This window comes from Cebidichthys violaceus, unplaced genomic scaffold (assembly GCF_023349555.1).
Source record: "Cebidichthys violaceus isolate CVI_PGR_0920_01 unplaced genomic scaffold, fCebVio1.0.p SCAF_63, whole genome shotgun sequence".
In the NCBI taxonomy this organism is placed as follows: Eukaryota; Metazoa; Chordata; class Actinopteri; order Perciformes; family Stichaeidae; genus Cebidichthys; species Cebidichthys violaceus.
In genome coordinates this window covers 892,302-907,534 of record NW_027176850.1, presented here as the reverse complement: position 1 = coordinate 907,534, position 15,233 = coordinate 892,302, and the positions used below count along the sequence as shown (strand labels likewise).

The 15,233-nt window shown below is 41.0% G+C and overlaps 1 protein-coding gene across 4 annotated transcripts in view; it reads left to right on the top strand.

Moving 5' to 3' along the window:
- The window catches only part of trps1 (trichorhinophalangeal syndrome I), a 111,129-nt gene extending 96,363 nt beyond the window's left edge, over window positions 1-14,766 (top strand). For all 4 annotated transcript variants that reach the window (XM_068734366.1, XM_068734368.1, XM_068734367.1 and 1 more), the window contains exons 10-11: window positions 4,412-4,534; window positions 8,495-14,766. In XM_068734366.1, coding sequence (XP_068590467.1) covers window positions 4,412-4,534; window positions 8,495-10,108 — 1,737 coding nt within the window. In that variant the 3' untranslated portion in view covers window positions 10,109-14,766. The remainder of the gene's footprint in view (window positions 1-4,411; window positions 4,535-8,494) is intronic.
- The last annotated feature ends 467 nt before the right edge of the window (window positions 14,767-15,233 follow it).

The following is a 15,233-nucleotide window of genomic DNA, read 5'->3' as shown; positions in this document are numbered from 1 at the left end:
CTCTTGTGTAGGCGACCAGTCTGCCTCGCCAGATTATTTTAAGTTAAGCTATACCACCGCTGCAGTTTAAAGATGCCACCGCACATTGGTTGCAGATGGAAGCTAAAATAAATGCGAGGGACTGTTGCTGCAGAACCTAAACCAGTGGATGCTTATCTGTTTCGGCCAGCTCCTCCGTAAAGATCTGAAAGACCATGCAGTGTAAACAGTTTGTATAACATCTGTAAATTTATGGCTTCAGGAGACTCTCAGAGTGGACTCAAAGCCACAGCTGAAGGGTTCAGCCACTGTGTGGTTACACCATCTGTTTTGAAGTTGAATAAAAGTCTGATTCTCCAGAATGAAGTTATAATTTATTAGTACGAAAAAGTCACTGAGAAACAGCTTAAAGGATAGCGATCACTTTAACCCATTTCACGGAAAGTTTGCGCAGCAGTGCCAACCCATAAAAGTCTAAAACAAGGAGTTTTAGAGCTGTTCACAGACACGGAAGGGAAGAATACAAACATGTAATGTAAAATGTAGCCTATTTTCAAAGTGCATATTTTCCCAAACAAACAACAGTCGGGTCGTGGAGCCTCTTTTATGCATTCTTGCGTTAAATCTACTGCCACAAGGGGAAAAAAGGCTCTCTGTTAAAGCAGTTTGGGCGTTACAGCTGATTGGGAAAGTTATTAAACCAATAAATGCTGTTTAATGTGCAGCCTGCCACTGAGTAGATTGTATTTGTAATTTCTGTGGCCTTTTCATGTGCATTGTGAGACAAAGAAATCTGCCAATATTGTCAACTTGTCAGTGTTGTATTTTGATGTACACCCATTGGTTATACTGATCTTTTCAGCAGGATATTGAACTATCTGATGTCTGTTATCTACGTATTTGAGTACACAGGAATAAGGACATTCCACATGTGTGTTTTTATTAATAAGATTCAAAATGGATACCTGGCCTGGGGATAATACAGCAGTGTTTACATTGGTTGCTCAAATACACTTCCTACTTAAGAAAGCTCACTTTGTATCTAAACATCAAGTTAAAAGTTTGTTTGCTTGCTTGATTAGGAGGAAGTTGATAAAGACTTTAATTTCCTGACTAATGAATGCATTTTTGTTTGTGTGTGTGTGTGTGTGTGTGTGTGTGTGTGTGTGTGTGTGTGTGTGTGTGTGTGTGTGTGTGTGTGTGTCAGAGGGCGTTGTTGGTGGTGCTAATTGAACGGTATCATAGGCCGCAGATAAATAGATGTCATTAAGTCCCTGAGCTCTAATTACCTGCAGCCCTCCTCTGTACGCTGAGGTGAGTGGGAGAGGCTAGGTATCAGTAATCCATCAGAAAGAACATGCACTTACACACACACACACACACACACACACACACACACACACACTCTGTAGATATACACCCAGCAGCACACATGCATAGTTTTGAAGCCACACAAAAGATGCACTCCCACTTACAGCAAACCCATGTTTAAGTGTGGAAGTATAGAGTTGAGTGTGTGCATGCATGTGAACTTGCACATTTCCACACATGTCAAGCCAACCAGCTGATGATTGAAAAGGAAGTTAAAGATCATGAGCCAGATTTAGTGTGTGTGCGCACGTGTGCGTTTAGGAAGGTGGTGGGGGCTATTTCTGTACTTTCCTGTGTAATTGACACTTGAACCTCCCTCTCCTACCGACACACAAGATGCACACACACTTTGCTATCCTTGTACAGCGGTTTTGGAGGAGCCAAGATACACCCAACACACGCGCGCACACACACACTTCTTGGATTGCGGCCCCTCATCCAAATCTTGCATGCCTTCATTAACCAGGGGAAGGGGAATATTTTCAGGTGTGTGCACGTGTGTGTGTGTGTGTGTGTGTGTGTGTGTGTGTGTGTGTGTGTGTGTGTGTGTGTGTGTGTGTGTGTGTGTGTGTGTGTGTGTGTTGCGATGAGGGGCAGCTGTGGGGCCATATGTGAGTGATTTGGGTGCTCTGAGGGAAACTGAATTCTGATGACAGATGCACTGTTTGGCTTGCAACACTAGACACACACACACACACACACACACACACACACACAGGAAACGTACATCAATCAATCACCTGGCTCTGTCTCTCTACATGTGGTGACCGTATGTTGTGTGCAACATACACACATAGGCAGGCACACACACACACACACACACACACACAGCACAGCAGAGGATGTAAGTGTTCTGCTGTCTGATGTCAGATGGATGAAAACACCATGTACCATAAAGACTCTAATATTAGCTCAGGTATTTATTACATACAACATTATTGGAAACAGGATGTTCTATTGTACACATTTTGAGACTGAGAGACTTAGTTTTACATAAATAAATAAACACATCTATGGTGTTCCTTGTACATTAAATCTTTGAACAATCCAGACAATGTAGCCTAATTCCAGACAGTATGAAGGATGTCATCGTAAATGTCTGTTTATGAGCTAAAATTACAGCAACGAAACAAAAAAGAGCTATTAAACCACTTTTCATTGGCACTAGAATTTGATGTCTAATTTTTTAACACTGTCTTGTACAGATGTATAATCTGTTCCTGATCCGTTGCTTTTTTAATGTTCATATAATTTATTTTTGATGAATCTCCTCTGAGGGGACCTCCTGTTACTTCCTTGTGCACAACGCAGCTTTGGATAAATATTCCATTTGACGTTTGCTATTACATTTAAAGGTTGTGTGAATTCTCTAACACCACTACATAAGATTAGCATTTGCCAATTTCCACAGTTGCCGTGCTGATTCATTCTTAATTAAATGTATATTGCTCGGGCTATATGTACGCGCATTTCTCTGTGTTGTGCGTGTTCCCGGAGAAATTCATATTGGTTAATTGTACTGTGATCCTTGCATTGCAGTGCATCAGATTGCAAAAAAACTAAACTGAACAGTGCTGTGTCCACTGGGCTCTTTTGCTTTTAGCTGGCAGCCTGAAACAGATGCTCAATGGAAGTGCTGGTAGTGGCTCCATCTGTAGCTCTTGAGACTACAGACAGCCCGATTGAAGTGCGGCGCACTTTTGTGAAAAGTTGAAATGTTTTTAACTTGTAACACTGGGTGCTCTGAGCCCAAGAAAAAGAAAAAAAGCTGAGCTCTCAGCACTGTCATGAACATAAAACAACAAGAAACTAGCACTGAAAGGAGAAGGTCCCAGTGGATCTAAAGTCCACTATTGGAGGGAGAGAGAACGAGAAACAGATTGGGATAAAAGTGACAATACAAGAAAAAGAGCGGAAATATGGCGGACACACAGGAGGCAGATTTTAGAGAGCTGTACCCATAAGCACATACAGCCTGCAGACATTCAGTATAACAACCATCGCAAGATTATCAATGTGGACATCAGAGACAGAGATGCACACAACACATAGGTCAGTGAAGGAAAAATAAAATGACACGTGTTGGCTTTTCTACTGATATTTAAATTAGTTCTTGAAAAACTAAAACTAAACTATAATTTGGAGGCGATGAGAAAATGAAGATTTGATGGGCAACAATGCTGAGAAAACAATAAAAAATAAATTAAAGCAGAGAGCAAGAAATGGTTGGATAGATGGGCAGATAGAGAGAGAGAGAAACAGACAGATCCATAGAGGAGAAAGATGAGGTATGCTGTCTTCTCAGGGTCATAAAGGTGGTGAATGGGGCCAGAGACTTAATGGGATGGAGAAACGTTGTGATTGGCTCATTACTGTGATGGAGCACGTTGCCACGGCAATTGGCCTTTTCACCCCCACACACACACACACACCCCAACCCTTCTTCCTTGCACACACTACTTTTTTATGCACCACTGCTCCATGAACTGCAGAGGTGTGTGTGTTTATGTGTGTGTGTGCAAGTGGTGCAAGTGCGCTCTATAACAGTAAAAGTCAAACACTTGCCTGTAAAGTACGTCCTGCAGTTCAGATATGCGCTTAAACACTTAATGCTTCAAGGTGAAAGTGTTACTAGTCTCTATCTATCACATCTGTCGAGCAGTACTTGACTAGCCACATACTTAAAAACACACACAAGGTATTCAATGCACCTAGATCATTTTCTTTCCATTGAAGTTTATCTTATTGTTTTTATTAACCTTGTTCCATACAGAGGAAATCAGTGTAGAGCAGAACAATGGTCTCAATAGGATTTCCCATTAGGCATGATAAATGAGAGCACATCATCTCTCTGCCACCAAGCCAATCTGTTTCCTTTCTCTCTGCTGACCTTACATCCGTGGTGTGAATATTAAAAAGGTATCAAGACTTAAGTCAACGTTTTCAGTCCCCCCCCCCTTTCTTTTCTCTCTATGACTTTGCAGCTTTCTTAGTTTCTTCATCAGTCTTTATTTTTCCTTCACCCTCTAATGTTGTCCATCTCATCTTTCTCTATCCATAGCGACGCAGAGGCAGCGGAGTCTTCTGTGCAAACTGCCTGACCACCAAGACGTCGTTGTGGAGGAAGAACTCTAATGGAGGCTACGTCTGCAACGCATGTGGTTTATACCAAAAACTGCATTCGGTAAGTCGTACACAGACATACGAACAGATGCCGTGGCTGCACCGCATCACTGCAGATTATATTAAACAAACTGTGGACCTGTGAGGCCAGAAGTGGTACAGGAAGTTTCTGTCTATTTGTGATGCCCTTGATTTGAATTTTCTTTCAAACAAATTAAAAGAGAAACAAGAAGGGAGCTATAAATTTCAAAAACAAATAAATATAGAAGGACAGAAAGGAATCCCTAGAAGTGAGCTGAAGCTCTGGCGTATCATCACACTAAAGTTAATTTGCTGTGTTGAGCTCCTATACACGCATAGGAGACCTACATAGACTCATAAAGGTTGTACTGGATGAGGAACCCAGTGCTTTAGACTACTTTATAGACTCTGTGCTGTGTTTTAATACATCCATAGGGTAATTTTGACCGCTAATTATCATTCCTCCTGTCTGGCCGATTAGCACACTACGCAAATTTAACGGTGCATACTGCAGTCAAATTCCTGCATACGTTCAGTGAATCCCTCTGTGAAAACGTAGTATTGTGGAAAAAGTATATTTGATTTGCTGGGAGCTGAGAGTTACAGACCATTTCAGCAGTCACCGTGAGCCAGCTCCATGGAGTGAGAGCGATGACGGAATGAATCAACTTTACCATCTAAGCCCGGGGAAAGTCTATGGAAATCTCAAATTTAATTAGACTGCATGAATTACAGATGAGATAAAGACCCAGCCTGGAATTTAGTTAACTCTTAGAATATATATTTCTCACCTCAGATGTTTTTAAGGTGTTAAACTAATTTCACACTTTATAACTATTTATTGCAAAGGTTTATAGATATAACCAGTGTGAAATAAGGCTTTAGATGTGTGTGTGTGTGTGTGTGTGTGTTTATATATATATATATATATATATATATATATATATATATATATACATGCCAGATTCATGTTCACATGTTGGCTTTTTAAGCTCAGCTTGTAAAATTTCAAAGTGAAAATGTTTCAGTGTAATAAATCACAGTGTTAGTAAATGCATCAGTGGGTCGATCGTGTTACAACCCAGAGATCTAAGCTGCAATTATGGAATGGAGCTTTAAAGACCTTTCACAGGATGACAAGCCATGGCGGTTTACTCCTTCCTGCCCCTGCCGATGTCCTTGGGTCAACCCGTTCATCTCATCTGCTGCTCCAATCACGTCCCAGCTCTTGACAATTTTCACGACAGTCGTATTTTATATCCCATAATAAAAGTTTTATATGCTCTACACACATTATTAGAGAGGATAGCAGCTAGTAAAACACTTCAGAGTGAGAGAGGGGAAGGGAGAGTTATGAATACAGAGGGAGAAAAAGGTAGACATAAAGGGAGGGAGGGAGAGGGAGGAGAGGGAGAAAGACAAACGAATAGTAAGAAAAGGGAGGAAGACAAAGAGAGAGGAAAAGATTAAGGTAAAGAGTGAGGACAGTGAATAATAAAGGGGGAGCGGGAGTGTAAAGAGTTAGAGATGTAGAGGAGAATAGAGACGGGTAACAGTAACTCCAACCCTACAACCATAAAGGTGTACAACATTACAATTTGTGTGTGTGTTTGTACGGCGGTTAGGGTGTCTCACACAAATGTTAAATGGACTGTACTTGTATAACTTTTCCAGTCGGGGGGAGATCCGCCAATCCTCTGATTAAGGGACGACTCTGCTCTACCACTGAGCCACAGTCGCCCCCACACAAGATTGTAGACACAGCATTGCTATAATTAATGAGCATCATATGCTTTTTATGTACATTCCCAATGCAAACTATACTGTATACATTTAATGACAAATAAATAACTCCCTTATCTATAACATTTTTAAATAAAGTGCTAAATCAGTTGGCTTTCAGAGACCAGTGATCCATTTCTCTCATCGCCTGTTGTAGTATGGAGGTAGGACACAGCTTTGGACTGTTTCCACCATAGGGGGTGCTGTTTCATCGCTTCTTGTCTTGCTCCCTCAGCCGTCGTCCTCCTGTATTCACTCCCTCCTTCTTTTTCCTCGTTCCTTCATGTCCCTCCCGTTCCCTCTTCCCCCTCCGTTCACCACCTCTTTCCCCCTTCTCGTTCATCTCACCTCCCTTGTTTCTGTCTCCCCTCTACTCCCGTCTTTACCTTTTCTTCTACGCACTCCTCTACAACTAGAAACACGAAACCAGAGAATAAAGAAAAAGAAAGTAAAGAATAACAAAAATGTCAGTGATTTGACTGACATAATGTCAATGTCAGTGATGGACTCCTGTTTATGGTAATGATCCAGGTGTCTAAAATCTTCAGCAGGACAGCTCTCTGATTAACAACAGAGACTATTACCAGTTTGGCTGCTTAGAGGAGACACCTGTCTGAAATGCATGTGTATTAATAGATCATTGAAACAGAGCCTTGTCCCTCCTGAGGATTTGTGTGGAGCTGGTTTGGGCATGAAGACTGTTGATTGTCAAAACAAATGTGGTAATCATTTGTTTATGTTACACGTGCAGCAGGACATCCCTGGACTGATGCTATGCATGACCCGTCTCTCTTTAAATACTTTCAGTACTCTACAATGACTGATGATGACTCGGCACACATAATCATGCTTTTATACACTTACCTTGAGAGACACACTTTGTCAGTCACAGACATAAGGCTATCCACAAAGGTACACACATGACCATGAATACATTCACACAGATAAATCATTCCCAGCAAAGACATAGCAAGGTTTATTGCTTCTTTGCTTTTCTTTACAGCTTTTGCTTTTTGCTTTTCAACCACTTAAACATCTTACATTCATCCATGTTCCTCTATTATAATTTCTATAAGAATCTGCCATGATGTAATGTATGTCGAAAGCCCTGCATCACTTACACACACACACACACACACACACACACACACACACACACACACACACACACACACACACACAGCAGGAGACATACATGTACTCAATGACAAGGCTCTCAAAAATCTGACCTGTATGGCAGTGACAATTTCCATAAACTTCACTTTTTTTAATGCTTAAAAAGCTTCCTAATGTAGTTTTCAATTAATGCGATGCCAAGGTCACTATGTATAATGTGTATTTAGAGAGGAGGTGTCAGATAAGTCGGTTTTTCAATAGTGAAAGGATAGCAAGTCATTACTTTTGAGTTGAAGGGTAGACACTTTAAAGACACAGTTCACTTTATTTTACTTTCGCTAATTTGTCAGGAATTTTTTTATATTGTTTTGATTTTCTTGGCATGTGTTAAAGAGTGAAACAACACAAAAGTCTCATCATTTTGCATATATTTTTGTAAATACTTCATTCATTTGAAGTGGGAAATCAAATAAGTGTGAAGTGCTTCAGCAGTTGTGTTGTGGTTGACTGTTGCCTTTTCAATCCAAGTACTGAGTAGAAATACTGTATACTTCAATAATTACTAAAAGTCAGAACATTAATGAAGGCGAGTTAGTGAGGGATCTGTCAAGTAGAAGTTGAGTCTGCAGGGCAAACTCCATCTACATCAGATGTAAGCGCTCCCCCTTGTGGTAAGGGCAAAAACACACAGTCCTCAGCTGGACATGTATTTCTTATATTAGCATGTCACAGTTAATTGCACTTAGATCAAGTCCATGTGAACTGAGACTTTTAAAACTTTGATCTACCATTGAAAGCTTCACTGAGTCACTTTTTTAGTAGGACTACCTTTCATTCACTGTTAGAAAGAGTAGCTCTAGTTGTAGATCTTCAGGCAGCCATAGGGCAACTTCCTGAGCATTAATGCGTGACTTTATGTTCATATGGGATGTTTATTGATCATAAGCTCTAATGTTATTTTTGTTTTACGATTGATTTAATACCATCATAATCAAATGCTATGTTTGACATTAGTCATGTCAGATGAATACCCTAAAATCATTTGGAAGAAGTTATTCTTTTTTTTTTCTTAAATTCTATTCTTTGTTTTCTTATCTTGTAGACACCCAGACCTCTAAACATCATCAAGCAGAACAACGGTGAACAGATTATCCGCCGCCGGACCCGAAAACGCATCAACCCTGATTCACTGTCGTCTGAGACCCCCGCCCCCAAACAACAACGCATCGCCAGCGAGGAGCGCGTGAATGGGGAGGAGTCGGACAGAAGTTTTGCATCAATCAAAAACCAGCAGCCTTCACCTCGCTCGCGCTCACCGCGATCCACTCAAGCCTTCCTAGCCAATCAAACATTGGAGATCCACCGACGAATGCCTCCTCTGCTCCTCCCCTCACTTCCCCCCTCCTCATTGGTAGCTGATGGCAATGGGGGCGTTGCTGAGGGAGGGATAATATCAAAAGGAGAGGGAGGTAAAGGAGGAGGGGGATCAGAGAGAGGCAGCCCGATCGAAAAGTACATGCGTCCATCCAAACCGTCTAGTTACTCGCCTCCTGGATCACCCATCGAGAAGTACCAGTACCCTCTGTTCTCCTTACCCTTACCATTAACCCTCTCGCCTGATTTGACCCCTGAGTCAGATTGGCTCAGATTCTGGACCAAGTATAAGATGGCAGCCGCTTCCGGGGTTCCTGGTACCATCAGTAATCTCAGTAGCCCTGGTGGCCTCGGAAATAACACTCTTTACCTTGGTGCAATGGTGGCTCCAGGACAGCATCAGCAGAGCTACACGGTGCCTTACTGCGCCTCTCCCTACTCTCCTCTTCCCCCACCTCCAGCCCCTCCTCACTATCCTCCTCCTCTTCATTCCCAAACCTCCTCACCCTCATTGGAAAATGATGCTCCCTTGGATCTCGCAATAAGACAAAGAGATACAGGTACTGCAAATGCACACATGTCAACGAATGGTGCGGAGAGGAGAAGGCAAGAGGTGCCGCTAGCCGAAAGTCTGAGAGAGAACTGGAAAGGGGAGAAAGAGGAGGACGAGGAGAGGATGGATGAAGGAAGCAGCTCAAAGGAGGAGACAGGAAGGGAAGAAAAGGATCATTTGACAAAATGTCGGCCAAGTGCCCCATCAACTCGCGTAATGGTGGAAGTGGCCACGCAGGACGACCTGACCAACCGCTGCCTCCACTGTGGGATCTACTTCCTAGACGAGGTCATGTATGCCCTGCACATGAGTTGCCACGGCGACCAGGGACCATACCAATGCAGTTTTTGCCTCCACGTGTGTGTGGACCGCTATGACTTCACCACACACATACAGAGGGGCTTACACAGGTACTCAGACAAAACGCCACACAAGAGGGGTCTCGAGCAAGATGGCCCCGCTCAGAGCGTCACAGAGATGTCGGAGCAACAAAACGTGATGCCGGAGGAAAACGACAAAGGTGATCAGAGCGAGATCACAGATGAAAGCAGTGATGTCGTCACGTCCGTTGTTTGTCCTGACAACCAAGCAAAAGAATCTACAGGCGACGAGGCCACTGACAATGAAACAGAAGTTGAAAAAGAGGTGGAAGAAGAGGGTCATGATGTCACAAACCAGGTATTGGGAGATGAGACAGTGTCAGATAGTGACGATGTCGTCACAAAACCCACGGAGGTAACGACTGTTACTGAATCTGAAAACGTAGATGAGAACACAGAGAGTAATTAATCTGATTCCTTTGACTCACACAAACCTTTAAGAAACGTGTTTAATTGAATAAATAAGCTGTCAGCCTCCACGTTCCTGGAGGCTCGCTCATGTCACAGTGGGCACTAAATGGAACACATCCTTATGCTGGAAGCACTCGGCTGTCAAATGGTCAAAAATCATTGTCGGATCCCGTTCAACTGCTGCAGGGACAGTTGGGAGAAATAGCCCGAATCCTGCGTTGAGTGACAGCCACGTGACAGCTCTGTGGCAAGCATTCAACGACGGAGTCCAGTCACGCAGCTGAAATCACCTGTAACAAACAGCCACTTCATGTGCTTTCCGAATAAGAGGAAGCTCGACTGAAAGTTGGACCGCTCTCATTTAGAATGAGTTTGAGGCGCTCAGCACTTGCACAGCCATCATACAGCAGAGCAAAAAAAATAATAATTCTAGAAGCAAAACACTTTAACTGAACTGAGCTGATCTGTTATGCACCGTGCAAAACTGAGCTAGTCCCTGAGCTGGTCCAAACTAGTCTGATGCATCATTCAGACGGTGTTATCTTGGTACAACCAGATCTGATCTGGTTAGAACTACTTTGTTCTGGTCCAGAGCGTGTTTTTGACTGTTTTAACCGCTGTGCAGAAAACCAAAACTTATTTTGACTCTGTGAAACTGGTCGGAGTTAAACCAGTTTAACTTGGTGGTTCCTTGGTACAAAAGGATCAGTTGGTATCTTTCACCCGTGCCCTCTTGTTTCTAAAACTGGCAAAAAAATGTACAACAACTGGCAAAAATCGCCCCTGCTGCAAAGTGGCCCAAACTGGGAGACTGGTTGGGTTTGATTTGACCGAGACTTTTTGAACTGCTTAAAACCAGTTTCACCTGGTAAAACCGGAGTAATTCCGGACCGAAGTGTTCTCTTCATCCATTTGGATCAAACCAAGTGACATTATTTTCTACCTTCCTCTGTGCCATGATACTAGCTACGTGCCTGGCTGCCTGCCTAACAGAACATTCATCTATTAACCTGCTTAACATTTATAATGATGATAATGGTAATAATAATAATTATGATGTTATAGTACAAAACATGCAATTTGCTACACCTTTTTCCTATATAATATGTTATTTTGTAAAGGCAAATAATGCTTTTTTTGTTGTTGTTGCAGGAAATGGTACTATACGGATTAGTCTATTTGTGTTTTTCTTTTTGAGCTATTTGTTGTTTGTGTTCTTATGGAGACTTGTTACATTGATAACGGCCGTCTAACAGAAATGGTACAGCAAAAGACGGGGGTTGCGTGTATGTGTGCGTTTGTGTAATAGCGTTTGTGTGTAAGGAACAAAGGATGCGTCCGTCCCCAAACAATGATTTAAACATTATGAAGGCTTGCGCTCGATATTTCTGTCCTCAGGGGTCACAAGTGTTGCACACCAACCCGCCTGTTTCATAGCATGTGACACATCATTTTTACATGTTCAGCGGTCTAACGGTTTTTAGCATGTTACATAACGTTCTCTTATATATGTTCTTATTGTGTTCTTTATGTGTTTATAGGTCAAAATGGTCTTAGTATGTAACTTTTTGTTCTGTATGTCTTCACATGGTTTTGTAGAGAGACTTAGGAACTTAGGGAGATCAAACTTAAATTTTGTCATGAGGATACATTTTTTGCATTAACTGTATGAACTTTTGCTCTGTATTGAGTCTACAGAGCTTCTTGCCTCCAGTGTTTTACTCAGCCTATCTTGTATATCCGAGAGTTCGGTAGGTTACCTCTATGTAGCATGTTAGCGTCTTATAAAATCTGCAGAATACGTTGCCTTTTCTATGGATGGGAACTGTTACACTTTAAACCTAAATGATACTGAACAAACACAAGACGACATTGCAGAGTTACATTTTATAATTCACTGAAGGGAAATGATCATGTTGCTATCAGCTCCAACTAACTCATCCCACTTCTCTCCCATCCATTACCCACGTTTGGGTTCTAAAATCTTCTAAGTTAAGAAAAAGACCCGCCCGATGCCCTTTTCATCGTTTATTTTTGACCGTTGTGACAGTCAGGTCCTCAAAAGTCCCCCTTTTCGTCAGAATGGAGCCATCTTGTTTATTTTTATAAAAAGAGAATCCCTTCTTCTGCCTTGCTGCCTTAGTTGCAAAAAAAAATCACCAAGAGACTCCTTTGAAGGAAGTAATAATAGGCCGAAAGAAAATTAAAGACAAGAAGGAAGAAAGAATGAGAACAAGATATTTTTCTATGCTTATCCAAAAGACATGAATGAAAAATGTTCCGCCCAGTGCCTGGTAACTTGTACAGTTTTTCTAATAAGTATAACTGTCTCTGTCGAAAAGTTATGTTATGAGTCGGCTTATGAAAAGTTGGTCAAACAGACTATATTTAATTCCCATGCACCAAGATATCAGTCATCCATTGTAATGCTTGATTTCAGCCTCGCTGTCTGATTGGTCAAACACCTGTTCAGAAGACCCACATGAGCTTTTAAAAAATGAAGTTGGTTGGTAACTGTCAATCACCAGTTAACTATTTCAAATTTTTGCATGTATGTACACACGACTCTGTGGGAACGTTGAGACAAACGGTATGCCTCGGTAACTTTTGTACGAAAGATGTAATGCCAAGAAGTGGTTCTGTACTGTGTATTTGGTTTTACATGGAGATAAATTATGGCATGCAGTCATGTTACCAGAAGGCTCATATCACGGGAAAGAGTTTGATTTCCACCTTTATAATGCATGACTCCACTCTTCATATCACACTGATGACGCCAATTCAAAAAGCATAATGTAAAAGAAAATTCAAATGGTCTTCATTCTAGGAAATATCTTTATTTTGTATTATTTTTTATTATGGTGATCTCCTAAGGGGCTGCTAGTGTAATGAAATCTGTTTACATTTGAAAATGTAGCAAAAAAAAAAACAAAGGAATGAAGCAGTGCTTTCTTAAAAGACAGAACAAAAGGAAGGACTGAGGGATACCTGCTGAGATGGATAGATAGGTGCCTTTTGAAGAAAATATGAGCAGAAGGTGGATGAATAGAGTAGCTAATAAAAAAGAGGTTCATGTATCCATTTAGCCACTCTTCTGTTGTCTGTATACCTCCCTTCAACATCACTTGTATCTTTGTCGTCTAATTTGACAGAAACTTCTCCATCTCTGTCTTTCTTTGTATCTGTCTACCTGTTACTCCAACCCTCTGACTCTCATCTTCTCCGTATCCCTCCGCTGTCCTACATCCCTTCTCTCGATTAAAGTACTTGTGAAGGTATTCTCAGTTGGTGGGAGTGAGGTGATTCTGTCATACTTTTGCTGACGGCAACTTAGTTACCCCACAACTGAGAGCCTTTGTGCTTATGTTTACTTTGTTGAGTTTCCCTCCCACTTGAATGGGCCTTGCTTGGGTTTGTTGAAAGAAATTGTCACCAGCAGTGAAATTTCAAAAACTTGCCAGAAGCAAAGTATGGATTTTTTTTTTTTTTCAGATTTAGGTTTGTCAACGGGACTACCATTTGATAAAAATTCAACATGAATTTTCATCTTTTAAACGATGCAACATCCTTTGGTAAAGATTTTCAGGGGATTTCTAGGAAATGTAGGACAAAGATGTAAAAAAGAAACTGGATGAACTATTTTTTTTGTGCTAAATCTGGGTGAACATCTTGATTTCTCAGTGGGCTGGAGACAAATTCTGATGCCAAAATGTTCCAATAGTTAAGCTTTTGAAAGAAAATCCTTTCCCTCTACTTTCTAAGTTGGAAGTAAAAAGAACACAGCCATGATATTTAAGAAAAAAAATAAAAAATGTTCTCGCACACTTTTCATGTAGTTAGTGCTCTGCAGAACCCGTTCCTATCCAGATATCTTCTTTTTTGTATCTGCCAGCTTAACGTGTCCCGTGGGTCAAGTAAGGATGCAGTTTATGTAAAACATAAATACTTGTTAATGTTGATAGGGAGAACATTTCAGCTGGCATTTTAAAATAAGCAATTTTGGTAAGAAATTAGGTACTGCAGGACACACATGGCATGTTTTCCTTCAATAATGAGTGTTTTTTTAGGTTTGATGGCATTTCACATCAGCGTTTACATTGAGGGGGGGAGGGGGGTCTGGCTTTACAAGTGTTTGAATTTTTGTCTTTCTCAGAATGTGTTATAGAGAATTATGCTGTTGCTTGCACTCCATTTATTATGTTCTTATTGCCAAGGAAGGGACAACACACAGAGACACACACACACACACACACACACACACACACCGGCAGTGGTACAGCTTGAGTGTACATTTTGGGATGTACAGTATTAATCATGGGAGACAAGGGAGCTAAAGGCCAGTTTACTATTGGTCAGACACACATGCATGCACACACATCAACTATGTACATTTAACCAATATATTTTAGTAGAATTTTGTCTCCTATTCAGTTGAATGGCTTTGATAGAATTTTTTTGTTTTGTTTTTTTTAGGTTATTTTCTTTCTCATGTATTTTATTCTGAAACCTTTCTGTACGTTATTGTTTTTAGGTTTCATTTCATGCAAAAATGCTATTTCAACATATTTTGACAGCCAAGAAAAAGTTTGTTACACAGCTAAACTTGAAGAATAATGTTGACGATGATGACGATGATAATAATTAATAAAAGTAATAACAAACATACTGAAAATGGACAATATGGGTGTTTCATTTCACGAGTGATTTACTGTGTAAAGGAGAGGAAGACCTTTGGTTCTCTAAATCCTCGGTCAGTATGAATCCCTTCATCGTGTGATCAAAGAGTGGGTTCTAACCTGAGACAAACTACAGACTTTGGTTGGTGGCTGTGGGCTGAACAGATACACATAAAGCTTTCATACCAAGTCGGGTGATTTCTTATTTTATTTTTCATTTGCAATAGAAAAATGTTAAAGCTCTGAACATGCCTCCTGCTGTGCTTGTGAATGCAGCCAGGAGCTCCACAGACATCATGTATTTCTATTCTCAGCTTTTCTTCACTGCTGCCGGCCTGACTTTCTTTTTGTCCTCATATAAGTATAAGTAGTAAGATTATTTATCTGTCACTTAGATTATTTAGTGCACACAACCTACTCAGGAAATCAAACGTGTCGTTGCTGCAC